The sequence below is a fragment of the Corythoichthys intestinalis genome, chromosome 13, assembly GCF_030265065.1.
Source record: "Corythoichthys intestinalis isolate RoL2023-P3 chromosome 13, ASM3026506v1, whole genome shotgun sequence".
NCBI lineage: Eukaryota > Metazoa > Chordata > Actinopteri > Syngnathiformes > Syngnathidae > Corythoichthys > Corythoichthys intestinalis.
Window position 1 is genome coordinate 20,605,379 of NC_080407.1, and position 26,838 is coordinate 20,632,216.

The 26,838-nt window shown below is 38.7% G+C and overlaps 1 protein-coding gene across 1 annotated transcript; it reads right to left on the reverse strand.

The window, feature by feature from the left end:
* On the reverse strand, positions 1–26,521 carry LOC130927855 (gastrula zinc finger protein XlCGF57.1-like). Its single transcript, XM_057853948.1, has 4 exons — positions 26,228–26,521; positions 14,004–14,399; positions 9,079–9,192; positions 1–5,857 (listed from the first exon to the last, which is right to left on the reverse strand). The coding sequence occupies exons 1-4, from the start codon at positions 26,232–26,234 to the stop codon at positions 4,476–4,478; spliced, it is 1,899 nt and encodes a 632-aa protein (XP_057709931.1). The 5' UTR covers positions 26,235–26,521; the 3' UTR covers positions 1–4,475.
* Positions 26,522–26,838: the final 317 nt, after the last annotated feature.

Consider the following 26,838-nt stretch of genomic DNA (forward strand, 5'->3'; position numbering starts at 1 on the left):
TTGTTTTAAACAGAGCATCGGAATCAGGTGAAAAAGATGGCGCTCTCAAAATGTATATGTATTACTAATCACTTCTCAATTTGGTCAACGGGTGATGTCTTTGTCAAGAATTGGGCTTTGATACAACAAATATAAATAAAGATTTATAATTATAAGATTCTTACGAGTCCAAGTATGTGTGTTGAAACAGCCTTTATTGTGAACATTTTCCAGAAATGGAAAAACATGTTTCAAACAAGGAGACTTTATTCTCCTACCAGTGCAAAATTTCAGAACTATTCTCAATACAATAAATTAACATTAACAATTGGTCTACTGACGACATAGCAATACTAACCGCGGGTCCACCCAAATAAGGCAAATTATCCCAAAAAATAACAATAAAAAGGGATGAGAGGCATTTAGTTCCACTGCACAACAAACAGAAAAATACTAAGTTTTTTTAAATAAGTAGAATAACTAGGTTGCCTGGTTCATCCAACCATCCAACATAAATTTAATCTCTAATGTCGTGTTACGTCAGTTATGTATTGTTACACTGGGGGGAGATAAAATTACTAGTTTGAAGTCTTCTAGGACCCCATGATACTGAGCTCAAAGGCTCACCAAGATAATTATGCATGAATTCTAAAAATTCTTAAAAAGTATCTTTAAGGAGCACAAAGTCCATGAATTATGCTTAATTTTTAAGGGGGGGGGGGGGGGGGGGGCGTAACAAAACCTTTACCGCTTTCCTGTTTCAATATACAAAATGTCAGTGTAACAAGAGGTCTTGTCTTGATCATACTCAAGAGTGGAGTGGTGCCAATGGGGATTAGCAGTCTTTTTTTCCCCCCTTCGTTCTTGACATTTCTTCAATGTGACAATGAGGTAAGTATGCAGGCTTTGTAAATTTGAGGGGGGGCTGATGACACCAAAATGAATACGCGAAAACAAAAAATAAAAGGCCAGGTGGAGCCCAGCAATAACAACAATTGAAAAGTAAAGTCACGTCTGTTAATATTAAGTCTGCACAGACACATTCTCATGTTCAAAGGATGTCCATTTCTAAATAATTACTAGCAAGGATGTTGTCAAACTCGACGGAATATTAGTACGACTGAGTATTAGGGCCAAATAACGAGGGGAAAAAAGGACTGCGTGATTCAAGCCGTACTGTTACTACAAGAAAAAAAAAGTCGTACAATTACTACGAGAAGAAAAGTATTATTATGTAAGGCCAATGTAGCTGAATAAACTTCACCCAAAACCCAAACTGTGTCATTTGTTTTGGCGTCCTGCCCTTGGCCAATGTCTGTTTCTCTAATGGCTGTTTGGGTTGAAAAAGAGGGTTGGGATTTTTCTTCCCAATTTGCTCTCCCAGTCTCAGAAATTCCTCTTGGTTTTTTAAATCTTGATTTCAGATGCATATTCTGAAACAAAATTAACACAAATTATTGTCAGCAGTAGTTTAAGGTCATGAGTTGGTAAAACATTTTATCTGAATTAAATGTCATGAACACAATATAGATTAGGATTTCCTGCAAAAAATATATATGTAAGTGTAAGGTTATTAGAGTATCTTCAACCTTCCATCAGTCTTTGCGATGCACCACAACAAACACGCTTGTGAGTGAATGAAAAAGAATGTGAAGAAGATGGCCTGTGCCATTTGGTTATCAGCATGCTTGACTTATTACAAAAAAAACCATGGCAACTGTGAACTTTTCCATTCCAATAGCGCCTTATTCAATGCGACCCCTGTAGGTGTCAGGTGGTGGTGACCATGTTATGAACAGACAACATTTTCATCACAAAACATATAATCTGCAAAGTTAAATACAGAAATGATTCCGAGTGTTTTATTTATTTAGATATTTTTAAAAAAAAAAAAAAGAAGAAGAAAATTAGATACCAAAACTTGCTACAGGAATTTAAAAAAAATTCTTGTTGTAAGAACACGACTTTACTGCCATAGTGCTTTGTTTTTCTTCATTTTTCTTTATTTGGCCCTCATACTCTGTCAATCACGAGTCGAAATAAAAAGAAAATTATATTTGCATTTACCCCCACACAAAAAAACTAATTTCTGAGCCAGTATTTTTTTCAAATTATTTTTGCAATATTGAACAATGCATTCTAAATTTTCACATTTATTTAATGACAATATTTATGAATAATTTTGAATTTTTGGAATTTGGGGTCTGCGGTTTCAAATATTAAATGTGAAAAGTGTAGTTATGTGAAAAGTGTAGTTTGAATGGGAGATTAAAATATAAATAATGCCAATCGGCGAGAGAACCAAGGGAAAGACGTAGATGGCAAGAAATAATAAAAAACACAAAATTGCAAAGGCCAAACAAAAATGCAATCACAAAAATAAAGTGCACCACGAATACGAACGTAACCTCCAACCCTAACCTAACCTGCGTGCATAATCTGATGGAGCTAGCATGGTTGACAGGCAAAAGTCATTGGCCACTGCTTTTCACACCAACACACACGTGTCTCTTCATCCGATCCCTCTGAGCAAATCTTTGACCACAAACTGAACAGGAAAAAGGTTTCTCGCCAGTGTGAAGTCTTGTGTGTGCTTGCAAGTATTGCTTTTGAGCAGACATGTCCAAAGTCCGGCCCGGGGGCCAAATGCGGCCCGTGGTCAAATTTCATCCGGCCCCTAGCCTCTGCCATAAAATCAATAATGTCTGGCCTGCACACAGACTTAATAAATTGGCCAGCATATTAAGTAGCTTACACACGAAATGCTGCTCCTCATTTACCCACTAAAAGGCAGCAGCACTTTAACCCTTTATTGCCTAATGTATCACATTTGATACACCTAAAATTTAAGGATTTTGAGACTAATTTAGAATTTTGACATTTCTTTTTGGGGAAAAAAAATGATGGATGCAAGTCAACTCATGCATCTGCAGTTTCCATGAGAAAAAAACATGATTTAGCATGGGTTATAGATATTAGAGCGCTTATTACCAGTGTTGTTAATAACGGCGTTACAATATAACGGCGTTACTAACGGCGTTATTTTTTTCAGTAGTGGGTAATCTAATTAATTACTTTTCTCATCTTGGCAACGCCGTTACTGTTACTGAGGACGGAAAGGCATGCGTTACTATGCGTTACTATATTGGTTGAAAAGTCTGAGGGAGACGGACTCACCGAGACGACATAGCAGAGCAGGAGTAGGGAGGGGGCAAGAAAGTTGTGACGCCGAGCAAACGCGATGCTAGGTAGCTCCAATAATACATGTTGTAGCCGATAGCTAGTACAAACTACGCCCGCATGTTATGGTAGATATGGTAGAAATCACATATACTGTATATAGATATAACTAGATGCAAAATGACAGACACGGCACTAGATGCGTTAGTAAACAGCCGCCATCTTAAACCAGTAGACTTTTTAGGACGGCTCTGCTGTAGTGAACCTTCCTAGCGAACCTAAGTAACTTTTTATCTAAAATACTTCTAAATCGGCAAAATCTTGACTTGAATCTATCTTTAAATGATGAAACAGTTTTAAAACTTTCATATGTCGAAAGTAGAGAGAAGGGAACTAATGCAATAATGGGAGCAATTTTAACAACTTTTAACAGTTGATTCAGGGTAAAGGGTAAATTAGGGTAAAGAATTAGGCTCGGCCCAATTGTACCAAAAACCTTCACAAAAAACTTCACATAGTGTGGCCAATGGTTTTTTTTGTTGTTTTTTTTATTTTTGAGGAAAAACAAAGTAATTATCACCAATTACTTTGTAAAGTAACTAATTACTCTTACATTCAGGTAATTGAGTTACTAACGCAATTACTTTTTGGGAGAAGTAATTTGTAACTATAATTAATTACTTTTTTTCAGTAAGATTAACAAAACTGCTTATTACACATATTCATTTTGACTTTTCTTTTTACAAATTTGAGAAAAAGGTTTCATTAGGACCTTATTTTTCAAATTTTGGGATTCTCTGATAATTGCTTCATGTTGCGGGTATTTAAGGGCTAAGCAACACTACCCCATGTGACCCATTACTTCCATTTTCTAAAATAGCGAAAATCAACAAAAAAAAGAAAGTTGACTGTGACGGCCGACGCTTCAAGGACAGGTGGAAATTGGACTATTTCTTCACTAAAATACGCAACAACTGTGTCTGCCTCATTTGCAAAGAGACCGTTGCTGTTTTTAAAGATTTCAATGTTAGGCGATAATACCAAACAAGACTATCTGACATGTACGACAAGATGGAAGGGAAGATACGCAGCGAGAAATTGAAGCAACTTGAAGCTAGTTTGATTTCACAGCAGCAGTATTTCGCAAATGCCCGAGAGTCGAAAGAGAACGCCACAAAGGCTAGTTGCCAGATTGTTGAAATTATTCATTAAAAAAAATAATAAAGCAAATGTGCCACACTGAATGGCTGGCTAAAATTTGCTTAAATATATTGTTCTACGTAAACGACGTCAGCCAAGGTCGGCCCCCCACATTTTTACCACACCAACTCTGGCCCCCTTTGCAAAAAGTTTGGACACTCTTGCTTTTGAGCGAATCTTTGACCACAAACTGAGCGGGAAGAAGGGTTTTCGCCAGTGTGGGTTCTTGTGTGTCGTTTTAAGGTCCTCTTGCAACTAAATCTTTGTCCACAAACTGAGCAGGAAAAAGGTTTTTCGCCAGTGTGGGTTCTTGTGTGTTCTTTCAAGTATGACTTGTGAGCGAATCTTTGACCACAAACTGAACAGGGAAAAGGTTTTTCGCCAGTGTGGGTTCTTTTGTGAATCTGTAAATGTTGCTTTCGGGAGAATCCTTGATCACAAACTGAGCAGGAAAAAGGTTTTTCGCCAGTGTGGGCTCTTGTGTGTCGTTTTAAGTTGCTCTTGTCACTGAATCTTTGACCACAAACCGGGCAGGCAAAAGGTTTTTCGCCAGTGTGGGTTCTTTCGTGACTTTGTAAGAGTTGCTTTTGAGAGAATCCTTGACCACAAATTGAGCAGGAAAAAGGATTTTCGCCAGTGTGGGTTCTTGTGTGTCGTTTTAAGGATCCCTTGTCACTGAATCTTTGACCACAAACTGAGCAGGGAAAAGGTTTTTCACCAGTGTGGGTTCTTTCGTGACTTTGTAAGTGTTGCTTTCGAGAGAATCCTTGATCACAAACTGAGCAGGAAAAAGGTTTTTCGCCAGTGTGGGCTCTTGTGTGTCGTTTTAAGATGCTCTTGTGACTGAATCGTTGATCACAAACTAAGCAGGAAAAAGGTTTTTCACCAGTGTGGGTTCTTTCGTGACTTTGTAAGTTTTGCTTTTGAGCGAATCTTTGACCACAAACTGAGCAGGCATAAGGTTTTTCGCCAGTGTGGGTTCTTTCGTGGGATATCAAGTGGGTTTTGTGCCTGAATCTTTTCTCACAAATTGAGCAGGCAAAAGGCTTTTCACCAGTGTGGCTCCTTATATGCATTCGACAAGTATACTTATTAGCAAAGGTTTTCCCACATTGAGAGCATTTGCAGAGTTTGTCGTCACTGTGAGATGTTTTATGACCATCATCATTGTAAGGTGAGTGTGACGTGTCGGCATCTGTGTCTGATATAGCGATGAAAATGTCTGCTTGCAATCCTTCTGTTGAGCTGCTGCCGCTTGGAGTCTCCGCCCCTCTGCCGGCCTCACTCTGACCGTCTTCACTCTTCAAGGGATCACCAGTCCACCTGGTGATATGCTCCTCCTCCTCTTTACCATATGGCAGCTCCTCCTCCTCCTTTTTGATTGGAAGTTGCTTCTGTTGACAGGGCTCTGTCACCTCCTCCTGTTTGATTTGGGGGAGCTCAACATCCTCTGTTACACCAGGAGATTGTAGCTCAGCACCAAGATATTTTCTGAAACCTGCAAGACACAAGAAAACCGATATATTTTATGGACCACCACCGTTTCATCTTTTCTTTGTGCAAAACTTGGAGAAGATGAGTATATATAATATATATTAATTAGAAAATATGGTATATATTAATTAGTATATATAATATTCATCAAAAAACAAAAGTGAAGAAGAGACACAAGAGACATTGTTTCGCATAGAGATGCGACCGAAAATTTGGTGTCCAATGTTATAATTGTTGTCATAAGTTTGTCCATGAATGATCAACGAAGTGATAAGAACAATCATCCAATCTCATCTACCTCCCATCTACGTCGTGCAGAATCCATTTTTGGAGATTCCGTTGGTTCCTGACTTGATTTCGCAGTTTTAACTTCATCAACACTTTGCTAACTTCAACTGCAACTGATGAGGTTTTTTTTCCTAAACCGGAAGTTTGAGGCAGACACTGTCCAAGATGGCGTCGCCCATATTTCGTTCAGGAAACTTGTCTATAGTTTTTTTTTGTGTGTAAATATTGGATCAGAATTAGCTGCAGGAATTCCGGCCCAGGAGCCTGACCAATACTATGAAAGAAAAATAGACAAACACTTCAAGCACTGTCAAAATATCCAAAATTGTTGTATAATGGTCTGGTCACAATGTAATGACATTTATTGACAATTTTTTATGCTGTTCTTGGAGAATTGGTTTATATATATTGAGAACTATTATTCATGAGCCAACTCTGTTGGTCTACTTGGTTGTCTATCGGTTTAGTTGTTTTCGTCTTCTTGTTGTTTCTTTCTTTCCTGTCTATTCATTGTGTGGATTTAAAGTCAAAGGACAGGAGTATCCCACGAAATAAGACTGCTGGACGATGAGCTCAGGGGTGGGATGAAATTAGTTTTTCCTTCTTCCAGTCTCTGTCGAGCGCAAATAATTATTTTGAGTTATATTGTATTTCTATTTCTTTTGCATGCTTGAAATAAAAAGCTTCATCATCATCAAAGCGATATTTCGATTCTTGGTGAGAGCATATCGATAACCTTTTGGGCTACAAAGTTATCACAATATATCGCCATTTTGATATATTTTCACTAGAGGTGGGAATCTTTGGGCACTTCACGATTCGATTACGATTCAGAGAATACGATTCTATTATAAATCGATTATTCATGCACAACGCCTCCCTGCAGCCCAGCTATTAGCTGCTTTTATTGTTTCGTACATTAGTTACAAAAATAGTACAAAAGTCCTCTCGGGCTTAAAAAAACTACTATTTAAGTATCAAGTTAACTGTTCAAAACAGTAAATAAAATACTCAAGTCCCCATTCTGTATCAGCAGCTTTAAACTACATTTAATTAATTTAATGTTGTCAATTAACCATTAAAGTTGTTAAAATTGCTCCCGTTATTGCATTAGTTCCTTTCTGTCTACTTTCGACATGTGAAAGCTTTAAAATTGCTTCATCATTTAAAGATATATTCTCGTCAAGATTTTGCCGATTTAGGAGTATTTTCAATAAAAAGTTAATTAGGTTCGCTACAACAGAGCCTTCCTGAGAAGTCTACTGCTTTAAGATGGCAACGGTTTGCTAACGCCACCAAGTCTGTCATTTCGCATCTAGTTCTATATACATGTGATATCTACCGTAGCATTATGCGGGTGTAATTTGTAGCAACGTGGGCTTGTAGTAGGGCTGCAGCTATCCAATATTTTAGTAATCGAGTAATCGACTGAAAATTCTATCGATTAATCGAGTAATCGGATAAAACAAATATATTTTTAGGTGAAGAGCAATTATACATATACATGAGAAAACAAGACATTTCATCTAATCTTGAACCATTTTCAGTCAATCAATGTCTTTATTTTCGATGTATATTGTTGAAAACAGCCAACAATTGCATCTCAGATGTAACTAGAATTTTAAAAAAAAGACTAATTCACTGCTTTCACTCAAAAAACGTTTAGATCTTATTTTAAAAAAAAAAAATATATATATATATATATATCTTACCTAAAAATGCCGTTACGCTTGATAACACACATCACTTAAAAGTTAGGATTTTTTCCCCCACGTGTTTCAATTGAATTTCTCTTTGTGTCAAGCCATTTTTAAGTTCTAGTTAAGTTTTAAGTTAGTCTAAACTGTAAGTCCTGATAGGATTTTGAGTTTTTGCAGTGTTCAAAATAAATGTATGATACAGGCTGTATTGGAGCACATTAGGGACCAGTGCTACTTGGTGTTTTATCCAGCAATGACTACTGAGCTAAAATTTATAGTTAGCATGATTAAGTTTTTATTTTACACCCTCATCACTCCACAATGCTGTTATGTTAAAGCCTGTATGTAAGACACGTTAGCCACGCATCGACAGTGGTCATAATTAATTGAAACCTAGCCCTCCGCAGGGCTAACGTTATGTGAGGTAGTAGCGACAGTAACGTTAATCTTATTTATTAGCGCTTAGCGCCCTTTATTAGCGCTTAGCACTGTACTGCTTTAAGATGGCGGCTGTTTACAAACGCTGCCAAGACACGGCCGAGTCTGTCATTTGCATCTAGTTCAACATACATGTGATCTCTATGAGACGCATCAGACGCTGTTACCAATGTAGCATTGTGCGGGCTAGTATTTAGCAACGTCGGCGTTGTTTGTGGCGGCTGTCGGCTGCAGTAAGTTCCCCCCCCCCCCCCCCCCCTTCTTCCTCTCCGCACGTGACAGCGCGTTGTCCCGCATTAAAAGTAGTCCAAGCAAAACGTGATGCTTAGAGCTGTCAAAATAAACGATTACTCGAGGTGAATAAAATTACTCGGATCAGTTTTTAAACTCGAGTTACTCGAGTTGCTCGAGTACTCGTTTCAGCAAATAATCGCAAATAATCTACGAATCAGAAATTTCACATACCTTTAACTGTCACATCCCTATGAATAAATGGTCCATTTGATTTGGTGTGGTTGTTTGCGCTACTCAGTGTGTCTGTTCCACACTTGTAATTGCGCGTAATATATCTACCTCATGTAATTACTTCAAACAAAGCAAATTTGTTTACATAGAAAGAAATCTTTCTATCTGCAAACAACAGTCAAGTCAATGCCATGGCGCAAACCTTACGTCGGTTCACTAGTCAATTGCACGGATACTAAGAAAGCAAATCCACTGTATTAGACTGAAAGACATTTTCGTACTTATGAGAAGGATTCCTTTCTCATTTTAAGAAAAAAAAAATGCCTGGGATGACCTTTAATGGGAACGGACTCTTCCTCCTCCTTGATGTATGGCGACTCTTCCTCCTCCGCCTTGACGCAAGAAGACTCCTGGTGCTCAAGACGATGGGCTTGGCTGACACATTGATCTGCAAGATGGCAAACAAATCTTATTTCTTCATTTGTAAACTTGTGTCCCCAAAGTTGTTTTCTGTTGGAGAAAATTCCTCCTCGCCCATTTTTTTGTTTATTCGTGTTTTGTTGTCATCCAATCCAACACAAATAAATTTAAAGTGCTTGACATTATATCAAAATCAGGAAGACATCAACAAAAACAGTCTCATAAAATAAATTAAAAAGGAATAAAAGCATAAAAGAGCCCAAGCCTAACCCTGTTGCAGGGTTCTTGCACTATTTTAAAAGTCAAATTGAATGCTTTTTTAGACCTTCAAAATATAATTGAAGACCAAAACATGTCGCAACAATTTGGGATGAAGAAAAGAACTCATTTTATTTCACTCTAAACACAGAGGTGCTGGAGGGTTACTCCTCTCATGTGTGACTCGACGGCTTTGTATGGAGGTCCAGATGAGCAAATATTCAATGATTGAATATGTCATTAAAATGCTTGTATTTCAATATTTTTTGAGAATGAATGAGAATGCTTTATTTTGGACATGAGAAAAATAAAATAAACAAACAAACAAAATAAAACCAAAAAATCAGACAAACAACAGCAACAATATTTAAGACAATAATAATAATAAATATTAGAATTTATTCATTGTGTCCAAAAAGGAGTAGGATGAAGCATTTGCTTATTAGAACCTACCCCCCTTTTCTATTCCTCAATAATATCAGTCCGCCCTATATAATTAGGCCTCATATCAACAAAGAAATAATCCAACCATATACATAAGATGCAAGATAAAATAAAAATAAATGAAATAAAAAGTAGCAGCCAATAACAGATACTGTATGTGAAAAACCCCTATATTAAAACCCTTCCTCTTCCCTCTACCCTGTGAAAACCATGTGTTTGTACCACTTCCTAAACTGGGTCATGCTTGGACATTGCTTGAGCCCCTCATCTAACTTATTCCACAGCCTTACTCCACGAACAGAAACACAAAACCTTTTTAATAGGGATGTCCCGATCCAGGTTTTTGCACTTCCGATCCGATACTGATATTGTTTTGCACTTCCGATCCGATAACGATACTGGCCGATACCGATACCGGCCTATCTGAGCATGTATTAAAGTTTAAAGTTATTTAGCCTCCTTACTTAGTTGTCAGACTCATGTTGAAAAGGGTTTTAGTACTCTTGATAACAACTAGCCAGCTGAATTAGGTGAGTTTGAATAACACAACGGTTGGTAACAAGAAACTGACCTCTTTATTCAGTGACAAACACAAAACATAATAAATAACAAACAGAAATGGCATTGTCAGTCAGTAAAACGTGCAAATAACATTGTAAACTGTCTTGAAAAAGCAAAACACAAACAACCTCAGAGGAAAATCCCACAAACCCCCCAAGCTATTAGATGTTTTTAATGTTTCGTGCATTAGTTACAATAATTGTATAAAAAGTCTCTCAGGTTTAGATAAACGACTATTTCAGTATCAAGTTAACATTTTAAAACAGTAAATAAAATACTCAAGTCCCCATTCTGTATCAGCAGCTTTAAACTACATTCAATATATTTAATTTTGCGAATCAACTGTTAAAGTTGTTAAAATTCCTCCCGTTATTCCATAATTTCCTTTCTGTCTACTTTCGACATGTGAAAGTTTTAAAACTGTTTTGAAGATATTCAAGTCAAGATTTTGCCGATTTAGGAGTATTTTAGATAAAAAGTTAATTAGGTTCGCTTGGAAGGTTTACAAAAGCCTACTAGGGAAGTCTCCTACTTTAAGATGGCGGCTGTTTACTAACGCATCTAGTTTTCCATACTTCAATGTTTCTAACGCCGTCGAGTCTTGTACGTTTGCATCTAGTTCTATATACATATGATATCTATTATCTTCAGTAAAACGATGTTGACGTATTTTGTAGCGGCTGTCAGCAGCAGTCAAGTATTCTTGTGTTTTTTTTTTTAATCCAGTGGCATTAGTTGAGCTAAAGCCGTGAGTTGAGCATTGGCATTACCCGGGTCTATGAAAAGCATGATGTTTACTCTCGGGACGCAATGCGGTGCGTTTCTCATTGCGTCCCAAAGACCGAGCTGTGTATTAGTTCCGCTTTACTTGACATATTTCAATAATCAGAATTTGGATGTTTGTGAATCGTTCTCGAATCTTCCACGGCCAAATCGCTCAAGGATGTAATGACGGCTGGGCATGTTGTACCGTGGTTCTAAGCGTTGGATGGTGCGTCTTTACTCAGCAGAGATAATGGCTCGTCATCCAGAATGAATTCTTCGGCAATGACTCTTAGTATTCCTTGGGCTTTGGGACTGTCAAGTGCCAGTTTGTCACGCATAGCAAAAGTTTCTGCCAGTGTTAGTTACGTAGGACCTTTCTTTTGATCTTCAGTTGTCTTAACATACTCCTGATATTGTTTGTGGTGGTATTTCGCTCAATGCTTGATTAGGTTGGTTTTATTAAAACTTCTTACAGCTTTACCACCACGCTTGACTTGATTGTGGCATATGTTGCACTCTGCCTCGTCTTTGTCGTCCTTTAAGGTGAAATGATCCCACACAGCTGACATTTTTACCGATAAAGTCTCTCGGTAAATTGGGAGACGGTAATGTAGTGTGTTGAAGGTGTGCCGTATAATGCGGACCGGATTTTAAGGAAACCGAAGCAAAAACTGGAATGGATTATGTAAATCCGTGCGCTGGAAAACCTGGACTGGACTTTAAAAAAAAACTGGATCGGAAGTCTGGATCGGAATTTTTCCGTGTAGGCCGATCTGATACCGATGTTCATTTTTTTGCCCATATCGGCGTTAATCCGATCCAAATATCGGATCGGGACATGTCTACTCTCAATCCACTTAAAGTGGAAGAATAAACAGGAAGTGAGTCAAAAAGGCCCCAAAATGAACAACAATTGACCTAAAATGCCCCCAAATTAAGCTAATTGGTTGCCATTGATTGCTCTAGATGTCTGATCAGTTTAAAGTGTGAGGGATGGCAGCGAATGAACATTCGTTCACACTCCCAGTTCAAATGGATGACGTCTACCAGTGATAAACACACAGCCGAGGATGAGAATAGCTTTTTTTCATGTTTATTAGTTGTTTTGTAGAACGATTTCCTGAACAATGCATCAATAGTTGTTGTATCGCCATTTCGTGAGATCATCGTTATCGTGAGCTTTACATCGTAAATAGTATCGTTTAATGAGGGAGCAAGAGGTTCCCACCCCGATTCATAATTTGAATTATTTTAAACAAGAATAACAAAGAAAAAATGCTTGTCTTTATTAAAGGCTTCACTGAGTGCCTGACAACAGCCTCTCACTTGAATAAATTGCAACAGACTGGTGTGAAACAAATTAAACGATGATTGGCACATTTGAAGCCTTCGATTGTAAAGCTACCGAAACGTCTCTCGCTAGGTCAAAGCTACAAACCTAACCAAACCCATACCAGTAACTTTGTTTTCTTCGATGAGGGAAAACGTTGGAGTGTTTCACCTCCTGCAGCCATCATGTAGCCCAGCTGACACGCTGAGCAACAACCGGAGTGGGAGGGGAGGGGTGAGCCCTACCTGCAGCTGCGAGGAATTTCTCCCTGCATTTTTGGGACACAAAGAATAGCTAATACTGGAGGAATGGTATGACGGAAAGTCTTAGTGATTTTGAAACTGTGACGCTTTCATACCGCGTTATGCCTTCAAGCCGGTACCCGGCACATGTTTATATACCGCAATTTTTTGTAAACCATGGAGGCAAACAGTACAGACGAGACATTTCTGCAACTCGTTTTACACATGGGAGCGTTTGTAAACCTTACCCTTGAATACTTCCTGAGTACAAAATGCTCAATTGCTGGAAGATGGGCTACAAAACGACAAAGACTGCAAAAAAATTATGTTAGGCGGCAGTTTGGAATAACGTCAGTCTGGTGGGACATGGACGGCAGACAGTTTCAGCCCCCAAGTATCAATTTTGCGAGAGGAAACAATGAAATGCATGATGATGACAATGGCTTCTTGGTGCATTACCTCAAGAAGCCTCAATACATACGGCAGTGATGAAGACGTTGGAATCATCCGAGATGGGCCACCTGATTACTACAGATGGGTAGTCCTTACTCCTGCTAACTATGAAATTACAAAAAGGGGGGACTTCTCTTCAAGATGTAGTTGTTGATTTTGTTTCCCTGATTTAAAAAAAAAAAACTTCCCCTGCACCAAAATTACCTAATTATCTCCCCTTTTTTTATTTTAATGAATTTTCTGTTGCAAAATGTGACTTGAAGTGTTTGTTATTTAATATGTACTTGTACGGATGTCCAAAACTTGTTTTTAAAATGAGAAACTCGATTTTTAGCTTACATGATTTGACCAACTTTTAGGGTGTCAAAAATTCCCTCCTGCTCAGAAAAAAATTGATCCTGTATCTTAAATTTTCCAATGATGTATTACACATACATGTTGACATTTTTTAAATATGGTTGAATTGGGGGTCTCAGAACAGAAACTCAAGCCACATGAGTGTTTTCTGTCATGTATTCGTCTTTCACACAATCATGGTGCACATGCTTGTTTTGCAGACGATTACATGCGCTTCCGTTTCTAAAGTTTACAACAGTGTTGCACCTTAAACACGCGCTGATGTGTCGATGTCAAAATGAATCAGTCATATTTCGTAAAACAACAAGGATTGTACACACTATCGCATAAAGACTAAACGGATTGAACGAATGCCAACAAATGACAGTTCTGGCTTCTTCTTCAGACAGAGCCCGGCACTCCCCTCAAGCTGTGTAATGTGATACTCACAGAACACGGAGTGTGATGTGAAATCGTCACTCTCTGATGGTCGAGCGATGAGGTTGTCTGCTTGGGATCCTTCTTTTGAACTGCTGTTGCTGCCATTCTGAGGCTCCGTCCCTCTGCTGGGCTCACTCACACCGCCATCTTCACCCTTAAAGGGCTCATCAGTCCAAATGGGGATGTCCACCACCTCCACTTTAACATATGGAGGGTCCTCCTCCTCCTTTTTGAGGGGATGAGGTTGCTGCTGCTCCTCAATGTGGGGGTTCACCACTCTAATGAAATACTCCTCCTGCTCCTCTTTAATGCGGATGAATTCTTCCTCCACCTTCTTGATGTATGGCGACTCTTCCTCCATGCGAGGAGACTCCTGGCGTTCAGGACGATGCGCTTGACTGACATCTGTAAGACAAAGGCTATAATCACACATGGGCCAAATTTTATGTCTTCATTTGCCATAATAGGTCCCCCCAAAAATTTACTGCTTCAGAAGTAAACCTCTGTGATGATTTTGTATTTATTTGTATCTTGTTGTCATCCACTACGACCCAATGTAATAGAGCCGTCTAGACTTGAAGTTGTTGGGATAGTCGATGAAGTAAATGTGTTGACAAGCACAATATCTCGTCGACGGTTCAAAGCAAGTCAAAAATAAATAAAATACATGCGTGGAAAGTTGAGAATGTCAGATGCTCGGGATGCAAGCGAGGAAAGCGGCACAAAGCCAAAAAAGCAGACCACAGTGGCCAAAGCGTGGACTTAATTCAACGGATAAAAGGAGGGTGTCACTGTTGTGTGCAGTCTCTCGTAAATCCAGATTAGGGATGGGCGATATGGCCTTAGGTAAAAAAGAACGACGAGAATAAAGTTGTACTATTGCTACGAGGAAAAAAAGTCATTATTACGTAGGGGTAATGCAGCTGTAAACTGCTACACACTTTACCTTAGCTGGGAGCTACGACAAAGCATTAGATTATACATCTTTCAATTGATCATCATTTGATGGAGATGAGTCAAAATATTCAGGATTTCCTTTTTTGTAAAACCAATTCTAAAACACAAGATGCCTTCAATATTGTTGATTTTAACGGAGATGGCATGGCACTACGTAAAGCACGTAGCTGCTTATTCAGCTACGTAATAATTTTTCTGTTGTCATTCTTGTGTTGAGGTGGAAAAGGGAGAAAAATTGGTAAAAAGTAACTGATAGATTACTTTTAAAGTAACTTAGTTACTTTGATAATGAAGTAATCCGTAAAGCAACTAGATTACTTTTTTGAGGCGTAATCAGTAAATGAATTAATTTGTCAAGTAATCTGTGACAACACTGCATGTGATATTCACAGCATTGTTATCGCCAACCAGACCAAAATTTGGAGACAAATGAATCCTGCAGTTCGAAAGGGATGAGAGTTCCTTCATTACCCGCAGCCAGACCGGTTGTACAGGTTCACACCAGAGCCCGAAACCCGATATGGGCAAAAAAATGCACATCGGTATCAGATCGGCCGACACGGAAAAATTCCGATCCAGACTTCCGAGTTGTTTTTTTTTTGAAAGTCCGGTCCGGGTTTTCCAGTTTGGAGGTAGATTTGTGTCTTTATTATTCAATCCAAAAAAAAGTTGCTTCAATCAAATAAAAAGTTGCTTCAATCAAAATATATATTTTCAATCGAAGAAAACGTCTCTTCAATCAAAAAAAAAAAGTGTTTTAATGCAAAAATAAATTTGAAACTCAAAAAAATATATTTGAAAACTAATTTTCTTTGATTGAAATTTTTTTTTTTTAATTTAAGTCAAGTTTTTTTTTGATTGAAACACCATTTTTGATTGAAGTCATGTCATTTTGCGTTTGGACCACATTTTGGCTAGGACATTTGTGTCTTTATTATTCAATCAAAAATTAAGTCGCTTCAAACAAAAAATATATATATTTTGAAAAGAAAATCACTTCAATCAAAAATTTTAAAAATATTCAATCGTAGAAAAAAAGGTTTGAATGTGAAAAATATTTGAGACTCAGAAATTCGCATTTGAACACTTTATTTTTCATTTAAACCGTTTTCTTTGATTGAAGCAATCCTTTTTGTGTTTGAGCCTTATTAGGGGAAGGACATTTGTGTCAAAATCATTCAATCGCAATAAAAGTTGCTTTAATCAAAAAACTATTTTTAATCAAAGAAAAAAATCATTTGCAAAAATATTTTTTTTTGAAAATATATTTTTTTATTTGAATTTTTTTTTTTTTTTTTTTTGAAGTATCACTTTTTTTGAAAAGCAAAACGTTTTAAACTTTTTTTTTCAAAGTGGAAAAAGTTTTGAACACACTTTTTTTTTTGAAGTGGGAAAAGTTTTGAAGGCACTTTTTTTTCCGATTGAATCATTTTGACACAAAGATTCAACTTCAACGCTCGTTCCGGTGTGTTTGAGTGGCAGCTGATTGCGCCAATGGCATAAAAGTATGAAGCAAGAATAATGGCCACCAGGGCTCCATCCAGCCATCGGAGTCTCCTGGAATCCAAGCCGAATATATACCCTACCCACCGACGTCACAAAACCACGTGCTCGCTGTGTGGTTCCGCCCACTTGTCCGTCATTTTTTTCTCTGTATTAGCATTGTTTTCAATTGATCGAGGAATTTAAAATGCATTTCATGGAAGACCCGGTGCTTTCTGATGCCGTAAACTCACTGGATGTGTTGCATAAAAGGCGTTATGTGGAAAAGCTTCGTTCTATACAGTCGCCAGATCCATATTTGATGCCCAAATCGATGTTTTTCGACCCACTGTCTTCGCCCTGTCTGCCTGACATCTGCGACGCTGATATTTACAATTATCTTGTCCACACAAAATCAGCCTATTCTCACGAAAATTTGAAAAACTTCAAGAGCTTGGAGGCTTATAAATACTTCGTTGCTGGTTGGGTGAAACAGGTCCTCGTCCACGAAAATTCGGCAGGAATCTATCTTGTGCTTGGAAAGGTGAGTTACGAAATTTTCAATTCAAAATCTTTTGTTATTGCTAACATCCACTGTCAAGTCTAATGTATTTCATGTCGTTTGTCAATGGAGTTAAGGCTTTTAATGTTTATATGGTTTAGCGATAGCACTCTCACTACATACATACGTGTATGTTGTCGGCGATTAGCCTAGCAATGATCTTAATTGTGGTTATTTGTCAGCCCCGTAGACGAGGCCAGTTTCTTTCACTTGGTACCAGCTAAATATTATTCAAAAAATAACGATGGTGGAAGAAAGGGAAGTCACAAACATCTTGAATTTGAAACTATGTCGTACTACGTCGTATGTTGTCGGCGATTAGCCTCGCAATGATCTTAATTGTGGTTATTTGTCAGCCCCGTAGACGAGGCCAGTTTCTTTCACTTGGTACCAGCTAAATATTATTCAAAAAATAACGATGGTGGAAGAAAGGGAAGTCACAAACATCTTGAATTTGAAACTATGTCGTACTACGTCGGCGATTAGCCTCGCAATGATCTTAATTGTGGTTATTTGTCAGCCCAAAACCCTCTAAGTATATCTTAAATGCATCTTACCGGATATAAAATGACTACTACATAGTCTGTGGTGATTTTTTGGTGCCCAGTTTTCACGTCGAATTGCAGCCGTCCATTTCGCTCTCCTCTTTGGATCCCTCGGAATACGGTAAAACCATCTTCTCTGTTAGTGCAACCAATAGCCACACACGCCTTCACCATTTTGATTATTAATGTTAAGGAGCAGAAAAACACGCCGTAAATAGGAGAAATGTACGTAGCCGTAACAGGTTAACACTATGTTTTGACGGACAAGTGGGCGGTACCATTCAGGAGAGCGGAGTTGTGACGTCACGTGGGTAGGGTCTATAGGGCACCGGTACAGGGGTGTGACATCGGCATTTCACCGGAGTACGGTGCCCTGCTGCTTAATGTGATTCAACACTGCGAACTTCACCCGCTGCCCTGACGTGACAGTTGGCAATTCGTTCCAACCGGAGTGTCCGCGACGCGCCGGTACAAGAGTGGTCGGCGAGTGGCCCGACACTAGCCTGCCCAGTTAGCGAGTGGACTACCGGCGAGTCGCCGGCGTCCACGCCTGGAGCCCCGTCGCTTCAACTTTGAATGAGTGTCGTGTCATTTGCGGACCGTCCACTCGACAGCCGGCCTCCGCACCTGGTGTGTGATATCGGGGTCCGACCAGTGTGCCGCGACAGGGCAACATGCCGTTGCGGGTACTCCGGTGAAATGCCGATGTCACACGCCTGTACCGGTGCCCTATATTCGGCTTAGACTCCAACAGACTCCGATGGCTGGATGGAGCCCTGGTGGCCATTATGCTTGCTTCATACTTTTATGTAATTGGCGTAGCCACCTGCCAATCAAACACACCTGAACTAGCATTGAAGTTGAATCTTTGTGTCAAAATGATTCAATCGAAAAAAAGTGCCTTGAAAACTTTTTCCACTTCAAAAAAAAAATAAATGTGTGTTCAAAACTTTTTCCACTTTGGAAAAAAAAAAAAAAAGAGTTTAAAACTTTTTGCTTTTCAAAAAAAGTGACACTTCAATAAAAATATATATTTCAAATAAAAAATATATTTAAAAAAAAAACGTTTTTGCAAATGATTTTTTTAAAAATTAAAAATAGTTTTTTGATTAAAGCAACTTTTATTGCGATTGAATGATTTTGACACAAATGTCCTACCCCTAATATGGCTCAAACACAAAAAGGATTGCTTCAATCAAAGAAAACAGTTTGAATGAAAAATAAAGTGTTCAAATGCGAATTTCTGAGTCTCAAATATTTTTTCACATTCAAACCTTTTTTTTACGATTGATTTTTTTTTTTTTAAATTTGATTGAAGTGATTTTTCTTTTGAAAATATATATTTTTTTGTTTGAAGCAATTTATTTTTTGATTGAATGATAAAGACACAAATGTCCTAGCCAAAATGTGGTCCAAACGGAAAATTACATGACTTCAATCAAAAATGGTGTTTCAATTAAAAAAAACTTGACTTTAATCAAAAAAATAAAATTCAATCAAAGAAAAATAGTTTTCAAATATATTTTTTTGAGTTTCAAATTTATTTTTGCATTCAAACACATTTTTTTTGATTGAAGTGACGTTTTCTTCGATTGAAAATATATATTTTGATTGAAGCAACTTATTATTTGATTGAAGCAACTTTTTTTTTGATTGAATAATAAAGACACAAATCTACCTCCATATTCCAGCGCACCGATTTACATAATCCATTCCAGTTTTTGCTTCGGTTTCCCTAAAATCCGGTCCGCATTATATGGCACACCTTCAACAAACTACATTACCGTCTCCCAATTTACCGAGAGACTTTACCGGTAAAAATGTCAGCTGTGTGGGATCATTTCACCTTAAAGGACGACAAAGACGAAAAGGCAGAGTGCAACATATGCCACAATAAAGTCAAGCGTGGTGGTAAAGCTGTAAGAAGTTTTAATAAAACCAACCTAATCAAGCATTTAGCGAAATACCGCTACAAACAATATAAGGGGTATGTTGAGAAAACCGGAGACAAAAATAAAGGTCCTACGCAACTAACACTGGCAGAAACCTTTGCTATGCGTGACAAACTGGCACTCGACAGTCCCAAAGCCCAGGGATTAACAAGAGTCATTGCCGAAGAATTCATTCTGGATGACGAGCCATTATCTCTCATGAGTAAAGACGCACCATCCACCACTTAGACCCACGGTACAACATGCCCAGCCGTCATTACATCCTTGAGCGATTCGGCCGTGGAAGATTCGAGAACGATTCACAAACATCCAAATTCCGATTAATGAAATATGTCAAGTAAAGCGGAACTAATACACAGCGCGGTCTTCGGGACGCAATGAGAAACTGACCGCATTGCTTCCCGAAAGTAAACATAATGCTTGTCATAGACCCGGGTAATGCCAATGCTCTACTCACGGCTTTAGCTCAACTCATGCAGCTGGATAAAAAAACACAAGAATATCTGACTGCTGCTGACAGCCGCTACGAACTACGTCAACGTCGTTTTACTGGAGATAATAGATATCATATGTATATAGAACTAGATGCAAAACGACAGACTCGACTGCGTTAGCAACTTTGAAGTATTGAAAACTAGATGCGTTAGTAAACAGCCGCCATCTTAAAGCAGAAGACTTCCCTAGTAGGCTGTTGTGAACCTTCCAAGCCAACCTAATTAACTTTTTATCTAAAATACTCCTAAATCGGCAAAATCTTGACTTGAATCTATCTTCAAAACAGTTTTAAAACATTCACATGTCGAAAGTAGACAGAAGGGAAATTATGGAATAACGGGAGCAATTTCAACAACTTTAACAGTTGATTCGCAAAATTAAATGAATTGAATGTAGTTTAAAGCTGCTGATACAGAATGAGGACTTAAGTATTTTATTTACTGTTTTAAAATGTTAAAAGCATCTAATAGCTTGGGGGTTTTGTGGGATTTTAACTGAGGTTGTTTGTGTGTTTCGCTTTTTTAAGACAGTTTACAATATTATTTGTAGAGCTGTCCTGACTAGTCGACATTGTCGACGTCATCGATGACGTAAATGTGTCGACCGGCAAAACATACCGTCGACGGGTAATGACGGGTTAAAAAAAATACATGCGGATAAACTTTACAATGGCGGACGCTCGACATGCAAGCGATGAAAGCAGCATATAGCCAAAAAAGCGGGCCAGAGTAGCCATATTTGAATGAAAATATGGAGGGTGCCACTGTGTGCGCTCTTTGCCGAGCTGAGCTCGCATACCATGGTAGCACATCGGCAATGAACGAACACTTGAAGCGCCGTCACCCAGGTGTGATAATGGAAGACGAGAAGGCAAGGCAAGGCAAGGCAAGGCAAATTTATTTATATAGCACAATTCAACACAAAGCAATTCAAAGTGCTTTACATCACATGAAGATCATAAAAATCAGAAGAAACACCAAGCTAGCGGAACATAAGTCCATACAACTTTCTGATGATTTTTTTTTATTGAAGCTGCCTTTATGTGCATCGTATCGACGTGCATCATTAAGTTTTTTTTCCCTGACGTACTTTACGTTTTTAATCTACTATGCTGCTGCTTCCGAAAGCTGTAGCTCTCGACATCTCTGCATAGCATGCAGATTGTATTTATTAGGATCATGGAAGCTCCCACTTGGGGAAAAAAAACAAACAATATATATATATATATATATATATATATATATATATATACATACACATACAGTGCCTTGCAAAAGTATTCGGCCCCCTTGAACCTTGCAACCTTTCGCCACATTTCAGGCTTCAAACATAAAGATATAAAATTTTAATTTTTTTGTCAAGAATCAACAACAAGTGGGACACAATCGTGAAGTGGAACAAAATTTATTGGATAATTTAAACTTTTTTAACAAATAAAAAACTGAAAAGTGGGGGGTGCAATATTATTCGGCCCCCTTGCGTTAATACTTTGTAGCGCCACCTTTTGCTCCAATTACAGCTGCAAGTCGCTTGGGGTATGTTTCTATCAGTTTTGCACATCGAGAGACTGACATTCTTGCCCATTCTTCCTTGCAAAACAGCTCGAGCTCAGTGAGGTTGGATGGAGAGTGTTTGTGAACAGCAGTCTTCAGCTCTTTCCACAGATTCTCGATTGGATTCAGGTCTGGACTTTGACTTGGCCATTCTATCACCTGGATACGTTTATTTTTGAACCATTCCATTGTAGATTTGGCTTTATGTTTTGGATCATTGTCCTGTTGAGAGATAAATCTCCGTCCCAGTCTCAGGTCTTGTGCAGATACCAACAGGTTTTCTTCCAGAATGTTCCTGTATTTGGGTGCATCCATCTTCCCGTCAATTTTAACCATCTTCCCTGTCCCTGCTGAAGAAAAGCAGGCCCAAACCATGATGCTGCCACCACCATGTTTGACAGTGGGGATGGTGTGTTCAGGGTGATGAGCTGTGTTGCTTTTACGCCAAACATATCGTTTTGCATTGTGGCCAAAAAGTTCCATTTTGGTTTCATCTGACCAGAGCACCTTCTTCCACATGTTTGGTGTGTCTCCCAGGTAGCTTGTGGCAAACTTTAAACGAGACTTTTTATGGCTATCTTTGAGAAATGGCTTTCTTCTTGCCACTCTTCCATAAAGGCCAGATTTGTGCAGTGTACGACTGATTGTTGTCCTATGGACAGACTCTCCCACCTCAACTGTAGATCTCTGCAGTTCATCCAGAGTGATCATGGGCCTCTTGGCTGCATCTCTGATCAGTTTTCTCCTTGTTTGAGAAGAAAGTTTGGAAAGATGGCCGGGTCTTGGTAGATTTGCAGTGGTCTGATGCTCCTTCCATTTCAATATGATGGCTTGCACAGTGCTCCTTGAGATGTTTAAAGCTTGGGAAATCTTTTTGTATCCAAATCCGGCTTTAAACTTCTCCACAACACTATCTGGGACCTGCCTGGTGTGTTCATAATGCTCTCTGCACTTTAAACAGAACCCTGAGACTATCACAGAGCAGGTGCATTTATACGGAGACTTGATTACACACAGGTGGATTCTATTTATCATCATCGGTCATTTAGGACAACATTGGATCATTCAGAGATCCTCACTGAACTTCTGGAGTGAGTTTGCTGCACTGAAAGTAAAGGGGCCGAATATAATTGCACGCCCCACTTTTTAGTTTTTTATTTGTTAAAAAAGTTTAAATTATCCAATAAATGTTGTTCCACTTCACGTTTGTGTCCCAATTGTTGTTGATTCTTGACAAAAAAATTAAATTTCATATCTTTATGTTTGAAGCCTGAAATGTGGCGAAAGGTTGCAAGATTCAAGGGGGTCGAATACTGGAAACACAGCACTGGCCTGCTTACTATAATCCATGACTGCACTAATGTTAGTTACTTTATATTATAAAGTATTATTGTGTATATACGTACATATAGTAGTATAATATAAAATTAATACTATATATTTAATTGTTGTTACTATGATTATGTGTGTCTTTCATTCAAAATAATTGTGGTAATATTTCAGTTTGACTTCTGCTTTATCTATTTTCAGGTTCAAACAAACAAAAGTTGAATAGTTTTTCCCCTCCCCAAAAAATGCAGCATGCACACCGGAAAGAGCATCTGAGCTCACTCAAAGTATTATGAAAATGATTATCCGGGACATGAGGCCCATTGCAATTGTGGAGGGTGATGGATTCCGAGAAATGATTAAAACCTTTCACCCAGGCTACCCGGTGCCTTCCAGACACAACTTCATCGTCATGATCGAAGAAAAATATAAAGCTACTCTTGAAACAGTAAGAGCTGGAATAAAAAATGCCAACACAAAAATCACACTCACCACTGACTGCTGGACAAGTGTCGCCACAGAGGCGTGCTTGGGCGTAACTTGCCATTTTCTTAATGAGGAATGGAGGTTTATGTCATACATCCTTGCCACCATGCCACTGGAGGAGCGCCATGAAGCTGAAAATATTGCTTCTTGGTTAGAAAAGGCAGTGGAAAAGACGGGCATCTCCTTCAGTAGTGATATTCTGGCTGTTGTTCATGACAATGCTGCCAATATTGTGGCAGCACTGCGGATCCTTAATGGGCGGCATGGAGTTGCCTCACACAGGTGCGCTGGCCATAAACTTCAATTGGTGGTAGGACATGCCCTAAAGAAAGATTCCCAAATAAATAAGACTATTGGGGTTGCAAGGTCACTTTCGAGCACTTCAAGAAAAGTGAGCTAGCCAGCAGCACACTAAAGAGTAAACAAAAGTCCATGGGTGTTAGAGAGAACAGACTAATTCAAGATGTCTCCACCCGTTGGAATAGTACATATTACATGGTGAGTCGCCTTCTGGAGCAGCAGTGGCCGGTGACTGCAGTCCTGTCAGACCCAGACATCACAAAAAGGGGAAAGCATTTCTTGGATTTGAAGGGTGTCCAGTGGGCCCTTCTGGAGGAACTTGAGGTAGCTCTCAAACCTTTTGAAGAAGCCACAACCTATCTAAGTGCAGAGAGCTATGTGACAGTCTCCACACTACCTCGACTAATTAGGGGTCTCCAGAAATCAACACAGAATAGATCCTTTGAGAATGCTGCAGAAGAGCAGATAGCTTCAAGGTGGACCAGAGAAACCACATTCAATGAGGAGGGTGGTCCAAATGTGTGTGTCCTTGCTACTGCACTTGACCCCAGGTTTGTGTACTTCGACTTTATAGTGTTATTACGTTGTATGTATATAACCTTATCTACCCTTTGTTATTATCAGTACTACCATCTGCGTATTTTCCTCTCTCTCGCTCTTTTTTTCTTCCCCCTTTTAAGTGTTTAGCCTCTTTGTTCATGGAACCTGGAAAATGTTTCAACATATTTACTAATGTTGTGTTTTATTTGTTTTCATTAAAGGTACTGCAAGCTTAGTTTCCTGTCACCGAGTGAGATCCAAAAAGTGCAAGCTGATCTTTTTGTTCTTGCACGCGAAGCAAGAAAAAGGCAGAGGGAACGGCTTCAGGCACATAAGGAGCTGGGTGCCTCAAGCTCAGCCAGTGATCAGCCAGGAGAAAAGGTGCCAATCAACGGTAAGAAGTCTCTGTTGGACACACTAATGGACTCTGACTCAGAACACAGCTGCAATGACGATGATGATGGCCAAGAACATGAGGGGGTAATGTTGAGAAAGGAGATACAGATGTACTTTGAACAGTCACATAAAAAGAAGTCATTCACCCCACTGCAGTGGTGGAGAGACAATGAAGCAAAGTTCCCAAACCTTGCTCTCCTGGCCAGATCATACCAGGCAGTGCCTGCAACATCAACACCATCTGAGCGTCTTTTCTCAGCTGCTGGGAACATCGTTACAAAAAAAAGGGCAAGCTTGACACCTGAGCATGTAGACATGCTCACCTTCCTTCATTTTAACATTTAGAACACTGTAGACATACCCCCAAAAAAGAATTGTTTTTTGACTCATGTTGAAAAGGTGAAGTCACAGTGTTTCAGTTTACATTTTTTTGCACTAGTTAATGCCAGCAGCATTTGATCTTACTGTTTTTGATTTATTATTGATATTTATGTCTATTATTTATACGTCATGTACACATGCTCACCTTCCTTCAAATTTAACATTTAGAACAATGTAGACATACCCCAAAAAGAGAATTGTTTTGACTCATGTTGAAAAGGTGAAGTCACAGTGTTTCCGTTTACATTTTTTTGCACTAGTTAATACCAGCAGCATTTGACCTCATTGTTTTTTATTTATTATTGATATTTATGTTTATTATTTATACGTCAATAAAGAATTTAAGTGTTCCAAAAAGTTTTTTTGTGAATTAATAAGCTTCAACAAAAATTTCATGACTAAATTAGTAAAAAAAAATAAAAAATAGATATTATATTATATTAGTCGACTAATCGTAAAAATAGTCGGCTGACTAATCGGGAGAAAATTAGTCGTTTGGGACAGCCCTAATTATTTGCACGTTTTACTGACTGACTATGCCATTTCTGTTTGTTATTTATAATGTTTTTCTTTTGTCACTGAATAAACAGGTCCGTTTCTTGTTACCAACCGTTGTGTTATTCAAACTCACCTAATTCAGCTGGCTAGTTGTTATCAAGAGTACTAAAACCCTTTTCAAAATGAGTCTGACAACTAAGTAAGGAGGCTAAATAACTTTAAACTTTAATACATGCTCAGATAGGCCAATATCGGTATCGGCATCGGATCGGAAGTGCAAAACAATATCGGTATCGGATCGGAGGTGCAAAAACCTGGTTCGGGACATCCCTAGTTCACACTGCCAAATAGGATGCAAATATGTATCTGGAGTATTCTCCTTACAGTTTGGACATTTACTGGATTGGGAAAAACCCATTTTGTACGAATTAAATTAAGTTCTATGCCATCTATGCAGTATTTTAAAATGGATAAATTGTAGATTGCTATTCGTAGTCGAGGTAAATGTATTTTTACAGATTTGTGTCCAGCAACTTTTATCGGATGTCACTGAAAAGTCGTTTCTCCATTTACCGATTGGTAAACATGTAGAATTGTTACATGAGAATATTTTAATTCAAGTATTCTACATCACATTAAAATTAGAAAGAGACAAACAAAAACAGTGACGATCGCAGCACTAATCAGACATTTTGTGTCTTTAAACAATTCGAATTGCAATGTATAGTATTTGCGAGTCAAAAGTTAACTTACTCACCTGACATTTTGGGACTTGATGTTTGCTTGCTCGGCGACGTGTTTATCCGAGGCGCGTTGTTTCTCTTTGTTAGCTGCTAAACTAGGATAGGCTAACAAAGCAGGCCTCGAAGTTTCAACGTGCACCCAAACGACTCGAAGCAGTAGCGAGATTGAACGGATTCCTGTCCCAAAATATCTGACACCTTTCAGTCGTTTACATTGCGTAGTGGGGCTAAGTGGATTGTCTTCAAAGCACCGCTTTTCCAAAGCAATCGAGAAGTTGGAGAGAAGCAATCGGACGGCGACTCCAGCCACTCACATCCACGACGTCATGACGCATGACGCGCACGTACACCACACCGCTTGCTTTTTTGTTGTTGTTGTTGTTGTGTCCCTCGTACTTTTCATTGTCCAACGGAGCCCCTAGTTTGCATGTCGATAGAAATTAAACACGCCGAGTTTTGGCCTAAAGAAAACTTATTCTTCTTCAATTGTTCCTATGAATGCAACGTTAAGCTGCAACCACCTCAACATGTTTCATAATATAATGAATATATAGACCGTTAAATATTATTGTATTTCTTGAAATAAAAATAATACCGCCACAGGGCGGTGCTGAACGCACTGAAT